A 23806-nucleotide genomic window follows, 5' to 3' on the forward strand; every position below is an offset into this window, starting at 1 on the left:
ACACGGTGCGGCACCCCTGCCTTCTCCCCATCCCTTGCACCGGTGCTTCTGCAGCTTGTGGCAATGGGGGAATCTCAGGCTATGGGCCCAGACTGCCAGCCTCCTCAACGGAGGAACTTGAGGACCGGGTAAGCCGATGCTGAAAGAGGACGTGGCCTGTATGGGAGCTACTGCTTATGGCGTGGCACTGGAATGAGAAACCCTGGAGTGAAAGCCCCCTTCCTGCTTTCACTGGCTGCCTGTCGCATGGCGCTTCCCACTGAAAAGCACCAGAGCATCGAGATACACTTCTGATGTCCTGCACCATTGTGGCCACGTGACCTGACTATGGTATGGAGCAGGCAGCCACTAGCCAGGTGCTCCAAGGTGCACTGCCCACTGGTCTCTACCTGTGGAGCCCTGGATATCCACAGGGCAGCATTTGCTCAGTACTGGGACTTCCTCTACAGCACCCTGCATCCCATGTTCCTCATCCTCAGGGTCTCTGGGGTAGGCAGCCCCCCGCATCAATGCACGCTGTGCACAGTGCCAGAGGCTGCCACTGCCATGTCATGTTGCCATTAGCAGGGAAGCAAAGCCAACAGTACCTCTGGCAGCCGGGGGATCTGGATGAGGCGCTTGAAGTACAGCATGTCCGAGGCCCTTTTAAAGAAGCTTTTGAGGCTGGGAAAAAAGCAAAGCAGGTGTTAATGTGGGGTAGCAAGCACCCCCCTAACCTGAACCCCATATTCCCTACGGCCCAAAGGCTGCGGCTGGGACGTCCTTCCTTACCTGCGGAACTGCTCGTGGAAGCGATCGCGGTGGCCTTGCAGCGTGTCGGCTGGCAGACCTGCAGGAATCGAGGGGACGGGGGATGAGGAACCCCAAGCCACAAACCCAGGGAATGCCACCCATGTCCCACCCTTCGACGGCACGCACGGCCCACGCAGTGCTGGGCAGACAGAAACCGTCTGGTCCAGCCACAATGGAGAGCGCTGCACGATCACACCGCATGTGCCCTCGTGCAGGCCTCCAACACTTGAACAGTGACTGTTCGTGACAGTCGCAGCCACAGTTGGACCTGCCGTGCGTCAGGTGAGAGAGATCTGGGAATCCTGGTGTGCCCGACCCCCGAGGCAGGAGCTACGGGGGCCGTGTTTATGCAACAAGGCTTTCCCGTGTTTATGCAACAAGTCACTACCGGGCACCTGGTGCATTCTGCCTCTTCCCTCGGGATATTTGCTTCTGGGAGGTTTGCCCATAAATGTCTCATCTGGAAATCAAGTATCAGAGGGGGCAGGGGAGACGGACAGCTGCCTCTGAGTCACCCTGGACCTGCTCCCAAGGGGCAGGGATGGGTCCTAGGGAACACAGGGATCCCAAGGGGCAGAGAAGGGGAACTAGGAAAGTGCTCTGTTTGCCCTGTGCTTGGCAAAGTCACGGCTGTCTGGGGAGCTCGGTGGCAGCAATGCCAGCAGCTCGCAGCTGGCAAGCAGGGCATGTGTCATCGGAGTCCTCTCTGCGTGCAGGCAAGCTGATAACCCTGCAGATCAACAGGAAGCACCCACCCTGCATGCAAAAACCACATGGGTCACACAGTGCTGCAGGGACAGGTGCGCGGGTTACACTTTAACTTTTACAGCCCCAACTGCAGCTGCCACCCTAGCACAGGCCTCTCCTGGCCAACCTGAATCCTGATGGCTTAAGCTCCTCCATCAAGAGGAACCTGGAGCTCTGCCCTCCAACCCAGCATGGGGCCTCAGCAAGAGACCCCCACCACTGAGTGAAGCAGCTGCAACATGCAGCATCTGGAGTGATGCCCAGGGCTCATGTTTGTCACCCTGATGGTGCCGATGGGAAGCAAAGCACTGAGGCTCAGCAGTGCACGGGGGGAACTGCACGGGAGCACCGATCTCCCATACCCAACCACCTGTGCACACTGAGGCCCTCTCCATCCTGTACCTATCTCTAAATGCAGCACTCGTCCCAGCGGTTTCTCAGGCTATCATGATCAGGGTCATTTAGTGCCAGAACCGGGCTATAAACCATGCAGCAGACCCCCTGCAAGTGAAATCTAGATGACAATGGTGGAGTGTTTGTCCCGAGATGCCCGGGTGGCAAGAAAAAGCATTACATAGACTGCAAAGGGCCATTAGCTGGGATCCATCAGTCTGGTTTGCTGAGTGCCACACCCTCCACGACTCCCCACCTGTTGCCAGCTGCATCCCTGCAGAAAATCCTCCAGCCTAAATATTAAGCCACAGAGACCCTTGAGCTCAGAAAGGCTGAAGAGCCCGAACGTGCATCTCAGTGCCGCTCAGCAGACGGGTCCACGCACTGAGTCAGCTCACCTTGCAGGCATCACACCATTGCACATTGCACACTACTGGCTGCCCCTAGGAAGGGCTTTACCCCTTGTATGCTCCACCCTCTCCACGGGCGACATGGCCGGGGGAGACTCACATGAGTGCAGCTTGAACAGGAGCTTGACGGTGTAATGGTAGAGGTGGCTGCAGTCCTGGATCGCCTGGATGAGCGGGGCTAGGCGGCACTGCACGGCTGACATCTGCGACACAGCCATGGAGGTGTTGAGCTGCCTGAAGACTGGGGGAGAAGAGGAGGCAGGCAGCGGGTTATGGCTCAGCACCGGCTCTGCAGACAGACGATTCCCGGCAGGTGGCCTGGGGTGCCCTTTCAGGTGGGATCTCCCTGAACTACACAGGGCTTCATGCTCCTGCCAAAGGAAGGGCAGCCTCCCAATCACGGCGCTGGGCAGATCACAGCCCTAATCCTACCCCTGCTCTCTGGGAAGAGTCATGGCACCAGTGGACGAGATGTGCTCACATGCAGCTTGAACCCAGGGTCAGGTTCTGCCACGCGTGATTACAGCGTGACGTGCCGCAGCTCCGCTTCCCAGCGCAGTCCCAGACGAGAAAGACGCAGGCCTGCAGCCAACGCGAAAAGCCAGCCTGCTGGTAACCCATCTCCCTGGACCCCACGCCGCCTGGGACCTGACGGCCTCTGTTTGCTCAGCTTGCCCTTGGGCAGAGCAGTGGTTGGAACCGAGGCAGTAAAGCTTTATGATTAACAGGAAAGTACGTGGTGTTGCCCACAGGCTGCCTGGAGACGGGATGAATTTGGACACAGGCAAGCCTGGTACAGTGGCACCAGGCAGGGGAGAGGGAGGCTGAGATCCTCCTGGGATCTTACTGCTGATCACTGCCAGCTGCAAACTATCCCTCAAGGGACTGGAGGGCACCTACCACACCGGGCCTTCGGGCTCAGAAGTGTTGTGACCGACTGGGGAGGGGGCAGAGACGAGGTATCTGCCTGGGTTTCCAGGAGAGGAATGGGTGCCCTCCTGACCAGTACGGACACACTAAGTGTTTGCCTCCTGCTCCCTCCCTGGTAGGACGACAACTACCATTTCGTATTGACAACTGCTTATTCCCTTGCAGAATCACTGGGTCTTTACCCCGTCTCTGGGGAGAAAGCAAAGGGCCCAAGTGTTTCAGTTCCTCTGGCCCTGCAGCCTGTGACGAGCGTGACTGCTTTGCAAGCCCCATCCTGGCTGACCGTCCCTGCTGGGGAACGGCTGGTGTCTGCACCATCGCCTCTTGGAGAGTGACACAAGGGCAGTGCACAGAAGCAGCCCCAGTACGAGCCCTTCAGATCTCAAGGAGGACGTTTCAGAGAGAAAACCGAATATTTATAAGGGAACATCCTCGATTCTGTTCCCCAGTTTATGGGATTAGGGCTTCACATAACGTCTGCCATTCACATTTCATGTCGATGGGAACATGCATCTCTCTGCTCAATGCTGCACTTGAACTGCCACTGTTCAAAGCCAATGCAGGTTTGCTAATGGCCTTTCCAAAAGGGCCTGCTTAGTCTGCTCGGTCTATGAGCAAGCAAAGCTGGTAGCTGCTCTAGAAACCAAAGCACCTTGTTTCTTAGAGAATGATCGACTAGAGCTCGGCAGGGACAAGACTTGGGTTAAGGGGCGATGGCTTAGCCACCTGGCGTACAGGGAACACAAAGAAACCAGGAGGGAACGGGCTACTCACCTGACTCGGAGAGCTTGAGCTCACAGTCCATGTAATCGAACATCTCGACTGTGAGCTGAAAGCTGCAAAAGAGCAAAAGCCGTCATTTTGCAGCCAGGCTGGCATCGCTTCAGAAAGGCTCAACAAAAGAGATGCCAGCATATTGTGGTCTGGTACCGCAGACCCTTGGTACGCTTAGTCCTTCTGATTGCTACCCCGGCTGTTTGTTTTTCACCAGAAGCACGAGGTACCAGCGAGAACCCACGGGCTGAGAAACATTGCCGTCATCAGAGAGGAAAGGCTGACTACGGTCAACCCCAAACACTACAACTCACTGATGGCTGAGCCCTATGCTGGGGGCACCTGGAGAGGAGGGCTGACTGGAGGGTGCTGCTGCAGCGTGGGTGTCTTCCCCCTCAAACCACACAAGCCTTCCTCCCTCCCCATCACTGGTAGCAGAGAGGTGTTACTGCAGGCCCGTCAATAAAACAGGTAAAGGCTGTCAGCAGCAATCCAGTGAGACAGTCCAGCTCTGGGGCCTACCGCTCAGAGATGTGTCACTCTAAGTGCCATTAGGAGCATCAAAATCCTCTGGAAATTAAGCCGTGGCTTGTTTTTCACAGCTCTCCACTTCGGCTGAGGGCCGAAAGGGCCAACTGATGGGAATCTGAGTTTCTGGAGAACAAGAACCATCGACACGAGCCCACCAATACCTCCCGCACTGCCTTGCCCCGCTGACACGATGTGCTGACATCTCGCTCGTGCTTCGGGCTCCTGCAGGCCCTAAAGGTGCCCCCGTGCACAGAGGCGTCCCATCTTGCCTCGTTTCGATAGGTGCATCCACTGACGTGGCTTGGGATCTGACTCTGGTGACTCGAGAGCGATGCAGCCAAAAGGAGCCCTTATGCCGTACACAATGTGCGACAACACTCACATGTTGTTCACGTCTGTCCCTGCGGCCTTCTCCAGCACCTCATCCGTCACTTCTAGGTTTGGTGGAAACTCTGGGTGCTTTGAGCAAAGACAGTCCTCATCAGTGCCAGCAGCGGTCCGCCCCACCCTTCCCCTGCCCCCCTTGGCGAGCATGTCTTTCACGAGGAGGTCCTCGCAGAGGCAGGGCACGCTCTGTCCTCGCGGTCACACTCACCCGCAAAAAAGCATGAATACATCAGGCCAGAAAACAGCTCAGCAGCCTTGCAGCAAAGCTCCCTCAATATGCCCCAAAACCAGCCCAGCCTCACTGGCATTACCTTCAGGTGGAAGGAGATCTTGGCGAGGAGGAGTCTGGTGTAAATGTTCACGAGCTGCCCGTATCTGTCGTGTAGATGGCCCTGCCAAGGAATACAGCACCCATGTTTCAATAGGTCCCAGCAACTTGAACCGTCCATCTTCCTGCCCCTTCCAGCAGGGCTGAGCCCACTACCAGAAAATCCCCAAGACAAGCCAAGCTCTGCTGCATTGCACCGACTTTCACACCCTGACCGCTAAGCCTCTGAGCAACCAGGAAAGGGAATTTGACCATAAGCGCAGAAGGGCAAGGCCTTGCATGCATCTAAATGCAAGCGCTGCCCTGCCTTCTCTCTCCTACGGGTGAGGATACATTGCTGGCTCAGCTCCACACAGCCAGCTGCTTCCCAGATGTTGATGCCAGTGGACAAAACCCCAGGGCTTTGCCTTGCTCTCCAAATGCAAAGAGGGTGAGGCCAATGTGCAGTCTGGGCCTCCCCCATCTCCCCCACTTCCTCCTCTCATCCTTTGCAGCATCAGATATGGCAGCCATGCTCGCTTCCTGTCCAAAAAAATCAAGTTTGTCTTCCTTCATCCCACCCCCATTTCAGCAAGCAATGCAGCACAGGCTGAGCATGCTCGAGGGAGGGTTATGTTGTCCAGAGCATCTGCCCCTCTACGTCCAGTCACTGTGGCCAGGACTGAAACCAACTGTTCCCCAAGACCAACTGCACTTCTCTACACCACGGGGCTTTGGGTGCAGCCCAGGAGCAGGCGCAGCCCATTGCCACGACTCACCCACAGGTCTCCAGTCTCCCGGATGTTACTCCGATACCTCTGACAGTCCTGAAGAACCTGGGAATAAAGGCACAGGGGTTAGACATGCCACATGCGTGCTCACGTGCAATTACGGGCAGCGTCGAGAGCACGGGCCAGTCACGCCACCGCTGGCTCCGTCTCCCACATCACAGGGACTACAACCAAGTGAAGTCTTTGAGAGCTACGAGTGAGAGAGCAGGAGGCAACTATGACAGTGTCACCCCAGGTGGCTTTTCACAATGAGGATGGACGGGTCTGTGCAGCCCCGACGCACAAGTGCTAGCTATGCTGCTTCCCAGGTCCCTTTCAGATCGGGACCTGCGGGTTGAGCTTCCAAATGCTCTGCTAACAAAGTGCTCCGGCATCGCACAACGCAGCACGCCCAGGGCTACAGCCGCGCGGCTGACACGTGCTGCCCAGGAAGATGTCTCCTGCTCTCACCGCGGCCAGGACATCTATGAAATCCCAGGTCTACAGGCGGAGGGTGCTACGGGTGCAGGAATGCCCAGAAAGCGGATTCAGCATTCCCGCAGGACTGACAGCAGCTCGGTCAAGCCAATGATTCAGCCTTGGACTCGCTGGAGGACTGTGCTCATTACAGGAAGCAGAGCGCAAGGCTGGGGGCAGGGGGAGGCGCTGCACCGTATATGCAGGGAACGTTAACTTTTCTCATGGGAGAAACGTGCACCACACGTAGCGGAGAATGTTACAAGGAAAAAGGGGGCTCTCGTTCAGTGAAGGCAGCATCACAGCAAGCACAGGAAGCCTGTCTGACCCTGGAAGCAGGGTGCCAATTCAGGGTGCTGATATGCCCGTCCCTCTGCCCACTGCACATCCCGGCCTCATTTGCACTGGTCTGCAAGCCCCGTGTACATCCTGTCAATGTGACCGTGCTGCCTTTCGAGCCGGCGGCCATCCAGTGGGGCTGAGAGTCCTGCCCATCCGCAGACACGCATCAGCACGCACCCTCTCCCACGGGCCCGTGCCTCAGGTGCCCTCCCCGCCACGCGGGGAGGAGGAGAAGCCTCCCTTGTGAACGGCATAGGGCACTGGGCAGGACACATGCTCCACGTGCCCAGCGTGCGAGAGCGGACACTTACGTTGGGGTGCCCGTCTCTCAGGACCTTGTGCAGAACGTGGCAGAACTTCCAGCTGAGGATGGAGCTGCTGGGCAGGGGGAGGCCGATGGCGTAGGACCAGAACGTGAACGCGCCTTTCTCACGGTGGGTGCCCAGGATAATCCCTGCCCAGGAGTCAAGGCTAATCGCACAGGCATGTGCCCCAGGGAATGCCATCGCCCAGCCGGTCTGAGCGGAAAAGCTGCCTGGCCCCGCTCGGCCTCCCCACCTTTGTGGCCTTTGTCTCTTACGTTTACTCCTTTTTAAAAAGGACCACAGACTGGACTCCAATTCATCTGCAGCCATCAGCAGTGCTGTGGCCTGGTCTGCAGGCAGCCGCACTGCCCAGGACAGCCAGGCACTCTTGCCTGCCATTGTGAGAGCAGTGCCAAGGAAGTGTTTTCCCCCCCAGCTCCTCGATTTACACTTTCCCCAGAGGTGCCCTACCTCGTAGCCGTTTTAGCATTGCTATTTTCCCTCGTCCTCACTGCCTGGGTCCAACCATGGCCTTATAGCTCGCTTCTCCATCAACTGCAGCAAAGACATGGGACTGTGTGGCATGCCACCCCCACTCACCCTGATGGTCTGTGGGGTCCAGCATCTGCCTTCCAGCTACTGCCAAATATGCCCTCCCTTTCTCCCCAGTCCTAATGACAAAGCTGGTTTGTCCTTCCCAACTCCTGCGACATTTATAGCCCTTGAAACGTGCCCGACTGCGGGCCGGCGTGCAGGAAACTGTAGCCATACTGTTGTAGAGCCCTTGGTGAAATCCAGACAACATTTCGCTGCTGCCACTGAGGAAAAGGATACTGCGGGCATGCTTCTCCTTCACTGGTGCTTCTTGTGTGTTGATGGCTTTGCTGATGCTCATAGCCTGCGGAGAGACAAGAGACAACGAGTCAGAGGACGGCGCAGCACAATCCTTTAAGGTTGCTGCCGCTGAGAGGCTGTAGAAACACAGGACATCTGGCCCCTTTGCACCATTTGCTGAGAATTACATGGCCAGATACATTTTTTTTTTCATTCAACAGCACTGGCATCTTATAAAACATCTTTCATTCCAACTTCCTTTCTAGCCATTGTGTGCGTCTACATGTGCATTTATGCTGGCTTAAATTTACTGCACAGTAAGTAGGAATAGGCTGGCATCTACACGTGCTGGTGCAAAAGCACGTTCATGCTGCGCATGGGCTGACTTAGGACTCAAGTTAGTATTGCATAGTGTTACTGCACAGTACGGCGTCTACACATGCGTTACTGCGCAGTAATTGATTGGGCGTAAATTTGAGACCAACATGATGCAGGTATCAAATTTATGTTCAATTTGGCAAAAGTCGCCATATTTACTGCGCAGTATGGGCAGTATGGGCGTGGGTGCGTACAGGCCTGTGTGGAGGGCATGTGTGCCCGTACTGTGCAGTAATCGTGCATGTGTAGACGGGCCCACTGCATCTCCAAATGCTCCTCAGGGGCTCCTAGAAGTCACACCGAAGAGCGGCAGACAAGCAATTGCAGTAAGGAGAGGAGCTAGGACGAGGCCTTGCTGGCTCCATTTCTCTGGTCTCCAATTCTGAGGTGAGACACGCTCTGAAAAGCCGTCCTAGCACAGCCCCGGGACTTGGATGTACTGGAGAGGCCTCCTGCCCCAACGTAAGGGTGCACAGACAGCAGCACTCCCTTGAGCATCACCTGGCATCAAAAGACGCCCCCCAGAGACCTGCGTTTTCCTTTCTGTTCCCCCCTGCTAGCAACAGAGCTGCCGCTTTGCTCTTGAAAACAGTCACATTCAAATCCTGCCTCATTCAACACCACCAGCCGGGAAGATCCCAGGTCCCAAATCTGGCTGGCACGTGGCCACATGGAGGAGAGGCGTCGATGCTCCTGGCTGTTGCTCTCCTGCAAAGGAGCCAGCTGCATTCGCTTGACTCGACTCCGAGACGCGTCGCGAGAGCGTGACGGCGAGCGCAGAATTTGTTTTCTAACCCCGACACGAAACCCATCTCCCTTCAGCCCTTCTTTTAGGGTCAGCCGGCTTCACATTCGGAAAGCCGAGACCAACATCTGCCTCACCCCAGAGACCCCGAGGGCGAGGGCGAGCACAGCGCCAGGAAGCTGTGCAGAGAGTGCGGAGGGCAGTCTTTATTACAGGGATAGCTTGTACCCCACTACACCAAAACACGTTCTCCCCCGAAAATCAGATCCCAGCAAACCACCTCCCGTGCCTCTTTGTGCTACCGTCGTCAAAAAGATACCCGAGGATGTGTGGGCCTGCAGACTCCCGCTCCGCCCCGCCACCGACTCCCCGGGGTTGAGGGAACCGTGTCGACGCGAGCAGACAGGACCGCACGCAGCCGCCAGCAAGACCCACTTGGCTGCTCCCCTTGTGTACATGGGAATCACGCTTCAAATGCATTTGATCCTCGCAGGCAGGATAAACTCGGCCTTTCAGTGCTGCGGGCGTCCCGGTCACCGCCATGCCTGCACCCCGGTCACGTTGGTCCTCGGCCAAGCTCCATCCTGTTCTTCCAGAGCGGTGCTGCTCGGCCAGGGGCTGGGGGCGGTGAGCTTTTAGCGCAGGCAGGTTTCCAGCACAGCCCGTGTGTGGATGTAGGCGAAAGGGGCCTCCTAGAAGTCACACCGAAGAGCGGCAGAGCGTAGCTTAGAGAAGTCGCGCCTGACCCGTGCCTGGGCCGCAGTCCTCCGGGACTTGTTAGACCGTGGGACCGTGGTAGGAGCCTGGAAACCCACAACAGGATGCAACGGTTAAGGAGAACCAGCCTGCGTAAAGTGGAGGGAGAGCCTCTGGCCTCCCAGGGCCCAGAAACTGGACTTGCTGAGCCTAGCCCAGAAGTCGGACGCCGAGATACGGGCACACGGGATGCTGCCGCGGCTCTGGCAAGATGTGAACCTCCATCCCTCTGAGGACGCAAAACGAGCCGACCCTGACCAACGGGTTACGTATTTTCTAGCATCAAAGTGAGTTCAAGGCCCAGAGAAGTTCAAAACCCACAGAGCACGCGCCTATAGGCACGCACATCGGTTTTGGGGTCATTCTGGAAGGCGCTAACGACTGAGGAATGGAAATCCAGAGCTGAAAGCTGGCGTCTTTTTGTACAAGCGAGCAGGGCAGACCCATCTCCTCACTGGGCACATACACCAAAACCGCAGTCTAGCTCGTGAACAACCTCAAACGCGGGCCGAGAGTCCAGTAGCTCATTTGGTTTGGTTGCTTGTGGGGACTTGCTAACGCACTCCTCGGGTGTGCGTCCCTTCCGCCAGGAAAAGGGCTCCTTTGCCAGGCCGGCGCAGCTCTTTAGAGCTGCACATTTTATTTTTCAAAGCATGTCCCTCAAAACTTTCAGGACTTCCCGGAAACATACGGTCTTCGGGGTTGTTATTGTACCGCGGCACCCCTTATTTCGAGGCCTCATTCAATCCCTGCGTGCCTGACCTCATTTCAGACAGACGTCTATTGTACCATAATTCATTTAGATTCCAAGACCCGGTGCTGCCGCTGAGCTGTATAAATTAACGAGGACTCCCTGCTCGGAAAGCGCCGCTGCGCGTTTCACGGCACGACCGGCCGCCTGGAACATTTCCAGGTCCCGCGACAAAAATTCTCCTTTGATTTCACGGTCGCTCGATGCTTTTCATTTCGACAGCTACCGCCGAACGGAGACGCTTGCTCGTTGCTGCTCGGGCGTGGGTGCGTAGCGCCCTGGGTCAGCATCTGTGGTTTTCTTTATAAAGCAGGGTGTCTCTCGATAGCCAGACGGGGAGCTCACGCTAGAAGGGACTGAGATGGCTTCTGCGGGGGCTGCTTTCCAGCAGCACGTTGTGAGGTGCGGGTTCGCTGCCCAGCCAGCGCTACGGGCACGTGGGCTCGTTCCCGTGGCAGGGCACGCACACGCACGCGGAGAGGTGCGCAAGGGCAATGTGCTCTGCGTCAACACGTACCAATCCATCCTGATGGGAAATAACCTTCCAGCGTTATTAAAGGTTGCTGCCCTACCCCTCGGGCATGCCCGCCTGGGATGGGACCAGGCATTACATGATTTGGACGCCTGAAGAATTTAGCGACGTCTCCCTCGTGACCTGGCTGACCACGGCTCCCGCGGACACACCAGGCGACAGCTGTCTGGTTGGTTCATGCCACCAACGCCATTTCAAATGAACGGCGCGTTCCTCCCGCGCCTCTTCCGACAGACAGGAGAGGCTCCCCGGCAGGGCACGCTCCGGACTGAGATCTGGGCGCCTGGACTGGAGGGAGGGACACGTGTGGCTGACCCAGCTGCAGGAGCACAGAGATGTCTTTGCCGAGTGCAACTCTCATGCTGACTAGCCGGGAGGCTGGCTTAGCTCTTTTGATACCAAAGGATCAGGCTCTCAGCCGGATCTACGCTGCTGAAGCAGTCGCTGATGTCCCCTTGCTGCATGTTTCGTGGGCAGATGCCACGCGAATACCTGGGAGCGAGAGCAGCAAGGAAACCGAAGAGGGCAGGGGCAGAGGGCACCGAGCACGGCTCCACCGCGGCATGCGCTGCGGCTGGGAGCAGCCGCGGGGACGCGTCGCTCAGCCGCGCATGGTCCCAAGCACAGCGAGGCTCTGTTACATGTCACAGGACACGGGTGTTTCCATACAACAACGAGAGCCGGCGGCGTCTCATTGCACGCGAGTGGAGTGGAGCGGGGACTCGAGAGCACTCTTTGCATTTTCATTTAAAAGGGGCTGATCTGAAACGACCCGGCCATCACGTCGCGATTTCCAAGCCGTAACGGGTTCCAGGTTACTGGCAGTAAGGTCCAAGGTCAGCGGCCTTTGGAGGCGCGACGCGCTGGGGGAAGATCAATGCCTCGTTTCATGCAGCCTTTTCCTTCCTGGCACGCAACGAGGCCACATTGCAGTCCCCCCTGACGAGAGCACAAGGCTCGCTTCTCCGATTGCCTGACGGGGTTAAGACCTCGAGCAGAGACAGCGGCCCGGGGAAGACGACCGCGCCTTTCGCTCGGGGGGGGCCACGCTCCACCAGAAGAGCACAACCTTTCTAGAAACGAGCGTCTTCAGCCGTGCGCCTACGGGGCGGGCTGGCGCTGCCGAAGTGGGAAATCCTTTGGGACAGGCTTTACGGTGTCCCCATCCGGGCTGGGCTCCATGCCATATCGAACGGCTGCCTCTCCAGCCAGGGGTCGAATTTAAAAAGGGGGTGTGGGACTTCCCCAGGCTCGGCTACAAGGCTCTTGGCTGCTCAAAGGCCTTTGAGACCGGTTTTGTCCTTGCTCCCCCAAGTTTCAAGACTCCTCTAACGTCCCTTAGGAGGAGCTGGATCCACGGGGAATCTAGAAACGCTCTTCCAGGGGAATTCAGCTCCTTTCTCCTGGACCAGATTTCCCAGGCACAAAGAAGCAAGCTGCTTGGGTTTCTGAAGGCAATGTGGGCATGCCATTCCCATCCCATCTCCCCTGCCTCCTTGTAGCCCCACCTGGACCATGGAGATGAGGAGGTGAGATGAGAAGTGCTGCTCCTCGAGAGGTAAAACTGCCCTCGCCTGCCAGCTCCGCAGCGGAGAGGTTTGGACCTTGTGCGAGATGATCGCTGCGACCAGTCGGCTCCCCAATTCGGTAAAGCGTTTTGACATCTGCCCGGGTGGCCTTTTCTCCCTCTGCACCGAGACAGTCACCCTCCTCCTCTGCTACAGGGTCTTGGTTTCGGCTCCTGGAAGATCTGGGCTGAAATCAGATCTGCAAAGTATCCCGGGGGGAGGAAGGGCAGAGCACCCACACTCCTGCAAATCCTCGCATCAAAGGGAAAACCTGGCATGCACGCTTGTCTTCACTAACCCACTGATGAAGTTAAGATGCCCTCTTCCCTTGCATCAGGGTGCCATCTCACAGCATCCCGCTCTCCCTTCATCTGTGAATTGTCTCCCCGAGGATGGAAAATGCTGCAGGGGAGCGCAGGAAACAGGTGGGAGGCTTTGCAAGAAGCTATGGGTGACCACCTGGCCTTCCCTTTGCAGGGAGGGTAGCACAGATGTGGCATGTGGGGGTCGAAGGCCTTGTTGTCCTTGTAATCGTTACAAGTCAAAATGAGGGTCTGGACTAGGAAAAGCAGCTGCTGGCTGAACAGAGCCCCCCACCTTCCTTTTCCAAGGAGGCAGATAGGAGGAGGCTGCTCTTCCTCCTCCCCTCTTTCTGGGTGGGCGATACCCTGGGGCTGACCGTTCTGGCTGGGACGCCTCCAAAACAGGCACGGACTGTCACCCACATAGCTTGAATGGCATTCAACTCAAATTAGCTTGGACTATCCACGATGAGAGCCGGGGGCAGATGAACTGACCCCTGGGCACTCCTTCGTGCAAACCTGCGACCCCAGTTCCCAGCTCCAGACGCAAGACAAAGCCTGGAGCTGCCCCAGCCCCGGGCCGGCGTGTCCTGGGAGGTGGGAAATGCTGCCACTTCCTGCTGAGCAGGGTGGCGGGGGCTGCGAGGGGCCACGGCGGGAGATCCACCTCCGGCTGCTTGCCGCATCACCCCTATTTCTCCAACCCTCTGCAACAGGACAGAGCCACCACCTCGGTGTGCTGGTGCCTGCTCCTGCTCACATGCAAAGGCCCATTTATCCTCTACCCAGCACAGTCAGCTACCTATCTTGAGGGCACGGGGAAGACTTCATCCTGATCAGCTTGCAAGACAACAACCACACAGAGAGGGGGCTGGGGGTGGAAAAAATCCAAAGGCAGGCATCAGATTAGCTGTCAGCAGTCCTAAGGCCAGCTATAACTGCCGGCCTGTTTCCTGTTAGCGTGCTCTCTTCCCTGAACAGGCTGGAAAGGCCCTTGAGCCACCCAGCCCAGGCCTCCGCAAGACTACGGCGGGGCCCAAGACAGCGCGCCTGCCGGCACCGAACAAACCCGCAAAGTGAGGCCAGCTCCTACTGGACTGCCCCACTTCCTCTACGCGTGGCGCGGGGCCAGCAGAGCTAACGAGAGCCCGCTGTCTTAAAAAGGGCGGACCGGGAATAAAAAGGGGACTTATCTACGAGAGGCGCTGCCAGCTTACGTGGCTGTCGCGTGCGCAGATGAGACTGGTGAGGGACCACAAGCAGGCAGACGGGGACAGCCGCCCAGCGAGCGCGGGTGTGCAAGCGAGGGCCTCCTTTCTCATTCAAATGCTCTTTTGCTGGCGGGGACGGGTGGCGCAGGCCTTTACCTGCCTTCTGCGAAACTCGCCCCTGAGCTGGAGGCCAGCATAATTCTTGACCGAGGCAGCTGGGAGATGCCATCTTCACCCTCTCGTGCTTATGGCCCTTCTGGTAACTCGTGCCTCCTCTGCCAGGCCTCCCGCAGCTGCATCTCCAAGACAATGAACAGAGCCTTTGCTTCCCACAGATCCACCCGCAGATACGGCCAAGGCTTCGTACGTGTCCAATGGCTCTCAGCATCGACACGTGTCGGACTTGACAGCAGAGATGCCCCGTGTCAGGCTCGGCACGCTTTGTGATGGGTTTGCTTTCTTCAGCAAGGGAAAAGGCATCTTTCAGTAGAACAAAGCTGCTTTGAAGAGCTTAAAAGTGTTAATTAACGAGCTATTAAAAGGCCTTTATGAGCCTTTTGCATGGAGGATTGTAATGCGCTCCTGCATGGCATTCCCTCTCCCCTGTGCAGGCCCGCCAAGATCCCATCTGATCTTCAGATCGTAAAAAAAAAAGAAAAGGAAAATAAGCAGCCTCTGTGTCAGCCTTTCGCTGGACACAGATGCGGCTTCGGGGCTGACGCCAACCGCCCTCACGCCAGCAGGCACTTGGGGCAACGCACATTTAACTTGGCTTTGTCGGTATGAGGAAGGACCGGGCGCACCTCACCGTTCACCCTCTTGCTTGAAATGGCCTCGATCTCAGGGCAGGCCTCCCGGGAGGCACTGGGCATGCCGCCACGGGGGCGGCGGTGGTAACGGGCGGTCGAGGGGGCTGTGACAGCTGCTAGCAAGCAGTCCGATGGCTCCTCTTCACCAGGGCCTCCGAGGTAACACAGATCACGAGTCTGCCTGATAGAAATGTCCCGATGAAGCTGACCTGCGAGGAGCCGAGTCAATTTTCTGCCACGATAGAGTCATTGGCTAAGTCATTTGGGGCTTCTGTAGGCGAGCGCTCCACGGCCGGGGTCTTCTGCAAGCGGCTGTGATCCTGGGACTAGTTAGCTTTCTGCAGGCTTAGATCCGGTGCGGCACAGGCACTGGCAGGGCAGCTCTTCAGTGTACTCTGTTAATAGCCCATAGACGCTGGCCTGTCTTGGTGCAAATCTAAGATGGGGCTCTACCCTCTTTAGGATGAGGAGCACTAGGGATGGGTTGCCTGGACTTCATAGGCTCACGCGTTCTGGGGCGCTAGTCGAGCATAATGACAGCTGTTCTCCTAGCAAGCCTCAGGTCTGGCCAAGGAGAACAGAGCCGCCGAATGTCCTGCAGTTGGGAAGTGGAGTCAGGCTGCTGAGCACGCAGGGCTGGGGAGGAACTGTTAGCTCTGAGCCCATGAGCCTGCAAGGGCCAGCTCTTCCCGACCGACACGACACGCTGTGGAGATGAAGCGGGATATACCCGCCGGGCCTGGATGTGCGGCCCGAGTGGTGAGCGCGAGCTACAGCCAGAGTTGGGTTTCACGCATGTGAAGCGAGCAGGAAGGTAGCCCCCTACAGCCAGCCAAAGCCCTCCTCAAATATCTGCTCCTTCTCAGGATGCAATACTGTGACGCCCAAAACAAGTTAAAGCTCTCACCGGTCCCTCTTGGAGATGAGCTAGAGCTCGGAAAGCAAGGACTGCTGTGAATACTATGTCCAACACAGCCACCCTCCTTCACGGGGGCCGCTGGCATTCACCCCAAGTACCAACGCCTGGGTGCACAGGGATGTCTGGGTCACAAGCAGTTGCTTGGATCGCCCTTCTCCCCAAGATCTGGATTCTTTGGGGCTGGGCACTACGTATGTCTATGCACTCACCCTGCCTCACCGAAAGGACCCATTTGTTGCATCGACAGGCTAAATGCACAGAGGGGAATCAGCAGTGTTCCCCTTCCTTCCCGGTCACACGCAGGCCTACTGATTTAGGGCCCAATCTTTCCGTGTGCCGAGTCCTTTTTCACTGCATCAAAATCCAACGGGATTGGAGTGTACCGAGGTCATGCAGGATGGTTTCTGCCGTAAGATTGGCCCCTGAAGCTACTGCCCTAATATCAGGGTTTGTGGATGATGGAATATCAAATATGTCGCCAAGTCACGTGGATTAGATGCACCTACTGCAGTGGGAACGGAGCGGCAACGATGCCTCACCCACAAAGCAAAAGACAGGCAGGGGGCAGGGTACCCAGCAATGCAACAAGCCCATAAAGCCTCTGCAAGGCGGTGATCGGTATTTGTGGAATCAGTCAAAGAGATATTAAAGCTATGTTCACCCTTCCTAGATCTCTGCTAGCTTGAGCCATGGACATCTACCTGGACGTGGCTCACTGGAGTCAGACCACCCCTCACCTTTCTTTCCCCAATTAAATTATTATAACCAAGTGCTTTACGAGACTTTTGTGCGCACGGTGCAATATAGGCCCTGTTGGCGGCAGGATCCCCAGGGAATGTGCCTGCCCCCTCAAAACCCCGACACGTGGAAGGCGGACAATCGGGTGCCCCCCGTCCCCCGCAACCCTGCAAAAGCATGCCTTTCGGCCAGCCACCCGGCCTATCAATGAGTTAATCCCATCTCCCGGAGAGATTACGGGATCAGCCCCAAAACCCCACCCGGCAGCCCTCGGAGGGCTGGAGGCAGGGTTATACAAGAGCTACATCCGCTGGGTCTTCACCAGTGGTTTCGTGTGGCGGCACACCAAGCACCCGGGAGTCACGCAGCCTTCCCCTTCACCTCCGCCCCGCGGTGCTGAATCACACACCGGATGAAATCTGGTCCCGGGGCTCATTGCACAAGCTTGCCCGCAGAAGAAGCAGGCCTCTGTCAAGGGAAAGACAGCGAGACCGTGCATGCCCAGAGAGCAGGACCAGGCCCTCACCTTCCTGTTGGCAGAGGAATTGCATTTCACTTCCCCGAGGGCCGGGAGCTCGCTATCCAGTTCTCACCCATTGCCTCTGGCAGAGAGACAGGAGCCCCATGACCCGAACGGTCTTTCAAAAGACCGCGGCGCAGTTGGGCTCTTTTCTCCCCCCCCGCTCACAAGACAGAGCTAATTTCCAAGTCAAGGCTCCAAGGGCCAGCTCCGCAGAAACAAAACCGTCTTGCTTCATGGCCAGTTGTTACCGAGAGACTCGGAGGTCTGACCCTTTCCGATCACGTACGTTTTGAGGCGAGGGAAGAGCCACCGAACAAAGAAGTCACTGTGGGTCACAGTACAGCTCTATATAGGCTCAGGGTTGCAGCTACACCTAGATGCTAACCGAGAGGGCTATCCAGTCCCTTGTGCCCTATGACCTGAGGGACATGCTGCTGCCTGGGGCTGATGCATAAACTCACTCACTACATCCTCCTAGCTACTGCATCGTAAGGACCTACACCCCAAAAGCAGCTTGAGGACCCCGATGCCCACGCTGGGATCTGCAGCTGGAAGGCTGGGTCAGCCCCCCACCCAGGGCCACGGACGTCCCTTCCCCCCCGGGAGCTCGCGCCTTCCCTTACACGCTTCCCCCGGGCCGGCTGCCTTCTCCTTGGCCGAGAGCCCCAGCGGCTCCGCCGTCTCTCGCGGCGGTCGCCTCGGCCCGGCGCGTGCGAGAAGGCCCGTACGTCACCGCGAGGCAGCCAGACAGAGGCTCATTCATGCACTATTGACAAACAGTCACCCGGCCTCCAAAAACGAAGGCAGGCGGAGGCGCTGCGTGGCTCCAGCTCCAAGAGCAGTCTAGCTGGGCTCCGGGCTGGCTGCCGTCCCCGCGGCCGCGGGGGTAACCTGAGCTCAGGATGCAGCACCTGCTCCTCCGCCTGCCCGGGAAAAGTGGAGAGGGGGCGGCCCGGGGAAGGTTTGTCTATGCCTGGCCACATGCCCAAGTTTCTGATCCACATGAATCAGTTGGGTTCAAACCTCCGCCGAAATGCCACACAAATACCCGCCTGGGGAGTTCTGCCAGAAGGCGTTTGGGAAATTTCCAAGCACGGCCAAGCCCGAAGGAAGGCTAGCCGGAGAGGCCGCCGCGAGCCAGACCTGGCAGGGTGCTGCAGCCGTGCTTCCAGCCTGTGCTTCCCCTGGCCCAGATCAGCCAGATGACTGCATCCACCAGGCAGCTGGGGCTTCTCTCCGATTCATCAGGTTCCCTTCTGCGGAAATACGGGTGGGAGAACAGGCAGATCCGGCGGCTGGCATTTCGACGCATGAGTCTCCATTCTCCCTCCGATGAGACATCACTAGAGACCTCATGTTTCCCTGTGCCTCGCTTCCCTATTTTTGGCATCTCTGCAGCGTCAGCCACTTGCAACAGCATCGCAGGGCAGGTCCGATGTGCCGCCCCCCGGGGTTTCTTGCTTTGTTCACATTTGGAACGGGTGCCTCCAGAGATCGCTCTGCCACAACGTGGTGCTGCCCTTCCAGCTCTGCGCAGAGGGAGCAGCCCTGACGTCTCAAAGGTCTCCCTTCTCCCTCTCACCCCAGCTTTGGTGTTCATCTCCCCCCCGAGCTTTCTGCGCTGCCCCATGGGGTCCTTTCACAGCATCTGACGAAGCAAACTCGAGCTCACAAAAGCTCATGCTCTCTACGTATCCTAGTCTATAAGGTGCACATCTATACTGCCTCCTATCCATCTTGGGTGTTCAACCCTGCGCCCAGTGCAGACCCGTTAACCTGGGAACGCGGTTCGCTCCTCCACCGCTGCTCGTTTCTACCAGTAACACCCGGCAGCGCTGCGATTCTGCTCGTCCCACCTTTCCCGCCAAGCAAGGAGACTCGGGCTGACAGGATGAGCTGTGTAGACAATATTGTGCTGTGTGTTTGTGGCCCAAATAGCAGATTACATCAGCAACTGCGCTTAGAGGATGGTGGGACTGCCTTCGGCTTCCTAAACCACTGACTTAGACACCCTCTCTTTTCTGTGCCTACCACTGCTCTTGCACTGCAAAACCACAGCGGAGCAGACAGCAACATCAGAGCGGGTTCGCAGAAGGGCTGGGAGGAGCCCAGGGCTGCAGATATAACAACCTGATACCTGAAAGCAGGTCTTGAGGTCAGGCTCCCTCCCCAGCCCTGAAACATGTCCCGTGCATCTCTTGGCAAAAAATAACTGTTGTAGCTCAACTCCTCCAGCTGAAATGGGGATCGTAACCACCAGCATCCCAGCCGGGTTTCATCCCTTACCCTTTATTGAGTGCTTTGAGAGGCTTAGGTAAGAGGTGCCATACTAAGTCAGTGTTAGGGTGGGCAGAAACCTCATATCTGCATAATCAACCAAATGGATACTAATGCTATGCTCATCCTTCCTAGATCTCCTCTAGCTGAGCCCTGGACATCTACCTGGATTCCTGTTCCCCCACTAAGCAGCTCACTGGAGTCAGATCCACTCCACCCCTTTCTTTCCCTAATTAAGGCTATGGTTGTACTGCAAATGGGGTCCAGGTGTCCGGCAACTGTCCCCGGTGGGCCAAGCCTATTACTCAGACCCAACAACCTAGCCAATGCGATGGGTACAGCTCACGACTACGGAGTGCAAATGAGAGAGGCCGGGTGCTCGCCTCTCCTTTCTTTCATTCCAGGCGCCTCTAATTACCACCCAGATCCTGTCACCCGTTCCGCCCATGGCGGGCACCGCAGGCTCTGGAACAAGCCAGCCTGAGATGCTGAAGGTGATACGGCGAAGGTGGACGTCCAGCTTCCACAGTTTATTGTTGGTAGCCGAATACTGCTCTGTAAACCTTTCGCTGTAATTGGCACGGCATTTGCCAAATCGGCCCTGCCTCCAATGACCTCTTAAAAGCAAGCAAATTAAGGGATGTGATAAACGACACCCGGGGAAACGTACCCTGTATTCTGGACATCTGCTTAGTTCATAGGACTTTCTAAGCTAGCTGAGACGCTCATCCCTGACAGTGTAAGGAGTGCAGAAGTCAGTGGCAATACAAATACATTTTTGTCCCAGCTACGCTTTAAAGCAGGAAACCAGGAGTCAGGATTCCTGGGTTTTACGCTCTTGGATGGCTCCTGTATTACCGACACCTCCAGCATGGGTGTGTGAAGACATGCCCCCCAGGTACATCTGGCCCAATGCACTGCTTTTCTTTTGGGGATGGGGATTGGAACCCCACAAACCTTCGGGTCAAAGAAACTGTCTGCAGGAGCTCATACCCGAAATATTTAAAATTCAAATAGCCCCCCTGTGCCCTGCAAGCACTAACAGCCCAAACATCACATTGCTGAGCTAAGTGCACGAAACCCTGAAATGACGGTCTTGGGTACAAGGAGCAAACAGCATGAAAAAATACTTCTATAAGTAGTAAAAGCTCCAGGAGGAGGAAGCTGGAGTTCCCAGCACCTGCTGGACTGGGCTGCACTATCCCATCTCAAAGCTAGCACTGGCTCTTAAAGTGCGTGTTCCTGCAAGGGAAGATACCACAGGGGAATGGATATTATCCCGAAGGAAGTGACTCCGGATGAGCAACGGGGCAGTCAGGAGAGGGACAGGCATCTCTCAGCTTTATGCAAGAAAGAAATTTCATTATGAAGCGGAAGGTGTGCTCAGGCCCCTGGCACCTGCATCCAAACAAGCTTCATTTCCATCAGGATGGCGTCATCTCCCTGTTGGCACCTGCTCCCAGCCGGCCTGGGCGGAGGATGCGTAAAGCCAGTGATGGGAGAGGCCCCGTGCCAGGAGGTGAGGGATGTATAATTTCCATTCCCAAATAATCTCAAAAGCCGGGAGGGGCCAATCGCTACAAGTTCCTGGAACTGATCACTCGGTTTCAGCCTCTCGATTGCAACATCGGAATATTTGAGGGACACGCTCTTCGGCAAAAACCACCGGCTCTGCCTCCGGCCAATGTTTGCAGGAACACTGTCAAACCCGTGGCACAGGTGCGGGGCACCGCCCACTCCACGTGACACAGAGTCAATAATTAGTCATTACTTACGGCAGCTGCTGAGATTAAAGCTCTGAAGTTTTAGGATGCTCCCAGTTTCTGATTCATGGAGCTCAGTCATTCATCCATAGGACGGTAAAGGGGCCTGTGCTGGTCAAGTCGCCGCACGAAGAAAGGAGGTCAGTTTTGTACAGTTTGGTACTGATATTAGCTAGAGACGTCTGGGATTTCTGAGCACAAATTTAACTGAGACACTTTCCTGCCGTTACCCTACTTACACCATCGTTTGCGGCAGCGATACACTTAAAGGGACCCCTGCACCTTTCAGACAGAACTAAGTAGGGGGCATCGCTATTCATGCCCTTTGCAAGAGGATTACTATAGTGCACAACATTTCACAAGATACCTGCTTCTGGACACTAACTCAGGTTTATTTGCCACAAGTTATTTGGAAATCTGGTCCTAGACAGACCAGTGGACACACAAACAAAACTTCAATCCATCTGAAATCTAGCCAGCGTAGGATGAGTAATTTAGCTTTGGGCAGCAACCCGTCACGTCAACTAATTACTGGGTTATGATTCTATTTTTCTATTTCTCCCTCCCTTGCGTCTGGGTGTGAAACCCACACAAAGACTACAGGGGAAACCAAGGAAGTGACCTGATCCAACAGGACGTCAGATGCACAAAATAGTAATAAAAAAAAAAAATCATCAGGGGAATTTTCTCTCTGGTCTTACAGTTTACAGGGTAGAATTGCACCTTATAGGCAAAGTCTCCCCTGCCTTCCTGCCTGCCTTCAGACTAACACAGCTAACTACTGTACCTCTTTCTGCTCCTAGGGCTGCAGCCACTGTGGCAGACAGTCCTAACATTAAAGCTGGTCTGTGGCAGGGCAGAAAGATTTAGCAAGCAGTAAGCAGGCTAGGAAGCAATGCAGGGCATGGTGCCCACGATCTTTTAGACTGCTGGCTCTTTGGGGCAGGGCATGGACCTCTGCGTATGCCCAGCACAAAACAGAGCCGGCACCGGAGCGCTGACTGTTCCTAACAATGGATGAGATTTTGGCCCCAGTGCCAGACCGAAGGTGCTGCGTTACACCCTGCTGGATGGCTGAGCCAATACCTGATGTGCACATCTAGGTCAGACACATGGCAGTGTCTTGGGGCAACTGCACGTGCCTCACTGCACCCTCTGGCCCCAACAGCGTCCCGATCCAGAGCAGAAGGGAGACTAGGAAGAACGTAGCACCAGGGCCTTTGGTAGCTTTGCACTTCCGTGGCACATTGGTGCACGTCTTGCCCTCTCTGGGGTTGGGGGAACAGGCTACCCTGAGTGGACGGCCAAAGCAGGGATCCTGAAGACACAGCAGCAATATGAAGCAGGTCAGCTTAAAAGAAAACTGGGATCCATCAAGGCAAGGCCACAGAGGCTGCGTGTATTATTTCGCAGAGACACCGACCAGCTACTTCCTTGTCTGAGAAGGATTTGATCACTCTACAGATCTTTTTGCAGAGCTGCCTAGGGAGGGAAAGGAAGCAAGTTTGCACAGCACAGGGCACACCAGCCTCTTTGCAGCCTACGAGAAGCAGTAGAAATGAGAGCCCTGTCCGTGACTAGCTGTTGCAGGAGCGCTCAGTCCTCACCTCCCGCCCTGCCTCCCCCTCCCGTTCACAGGGCTTTGGGCCATCCCGCTTGCCACCTGCGATCAAATGACTGCTGCCCTCATTTTCTTGAATGAAAAGGTAGAAATGCTCCCAGACCTACCCCATATCCCCCAGGTGCAAAGCGTTGGGAAGCCAGGCATCCCCACCTATTTTTGCTCCTGCTCTTCCCTCTCTCAGGCACTTGGCACAAGGAGGGTGCCCAACTCCCTTGCACTTTCACAATGACCAGCGTGGCTCCATTTAACCTACTGGACTTTTCCCTCCCAGAGTGCACCCTTGATAGGCTCAAGAGTGGAACAAGCCAGGGTTTGCGCGCTTAGTCTACAGAAAAGAGCGGCCTATGGTACGGCAGGACAGGACAGCCTCCTTTTTAACTAGGGTGATGGTGGCAGGGCAGGACCAAAGTCACCGGAAGGGCAGCCTGCAGCACGCTTACCTGAGCCGCTTTGTGAGCAGACAGACTACTGGTTCAGCAATCTTGACTGCTGCTGCTCCCTTAACCTTCAGAGGCCTGGCTGTGTGCCAAAGGATCAGCTGTCCCTTGTCAGGCCGGTGCCATAAAACTTTCTATTCGGTAATTTGCTCACATCTGGAGCTTTTGCCCAGGAGATAACGCCACTGGAGATATCCTCCGCGGGGCTGTGTTCTCTCGGGCGATCCTTTCAAATGACACGGCCACCGGCATCAGTGACGAAAGAGCCACGAGCCCCAACTTACCACGGGGAGGAGCTGCGCTCGAGCGCAGGGGAAGAGGCGCTCCTCTCCTGGAACCTGAGTGACGGGGGAATGGTTTGGTTTTGCAACAAGGGCAGAGGGCAGGAGGGAAGCAATGCGACTCCGCTCGTGCCCCTGTTTCACGTGACTGTTGATTAAACTTAAATCAACGTCATATTTGTAGAAAGGATTA

General features: G+C 56.4%; 1 protein-coding gene across 1 annotated transcript in view; it reads right to left on the reverse strand.

Annotated features, from left to right (window-relative positions):
- The window catches only part of HIP1R (huntingtin interacting protein 1 related), a 42323-nt gene that overhangs the window by 16894 nt on the left and 1623 nt on the right, over positions 1–23806 (reverse strand). Inside the window, exons 2-10 of the mRNA XM_090062856.1 lie at positions 8000–8063; positions 7172–7314; positions 6051–6107; positions 5276–5356; positions 4960–5036; positions 4047–4108; positions 2443–2583; positions 772–829; positions 588–663 (exon numbers count right to left, since the gene is read on the reverse strand). Of these exons, the coding sequence (XP_089918982.1) occupies positions 588–663; positions 772–829; positions 2443–2583; positions 4047–4108; positions 4960–5036; positions 5276–5356; positions 6051–6107; positions 7172–7314; positions 8000–8063 (759 nt within the window). The remainder of the gene's footprint in view (positions 1–587; positions 664–771; positions 830–2442; positions 2584–4046; positions 4109–4959; positions 5037–5275; positions 5357–6050; positions 6108–7171; positions 7315–7999; positions 8064–23806) is intronic.

This window comes from Crocodylus siamensis, chromosome 9 (assembly GCF_052110815.1).
Source record: "Crocodylus siamensis isolate JL-2025a chromosome 9, ASM5211081v1, whole genome shotgun sequence".
NCBI lineage: Eukaryota > Metazoa > Chordata > Crocodylia > Crocodylidae > Crocodylus > Crocodylus siamensis.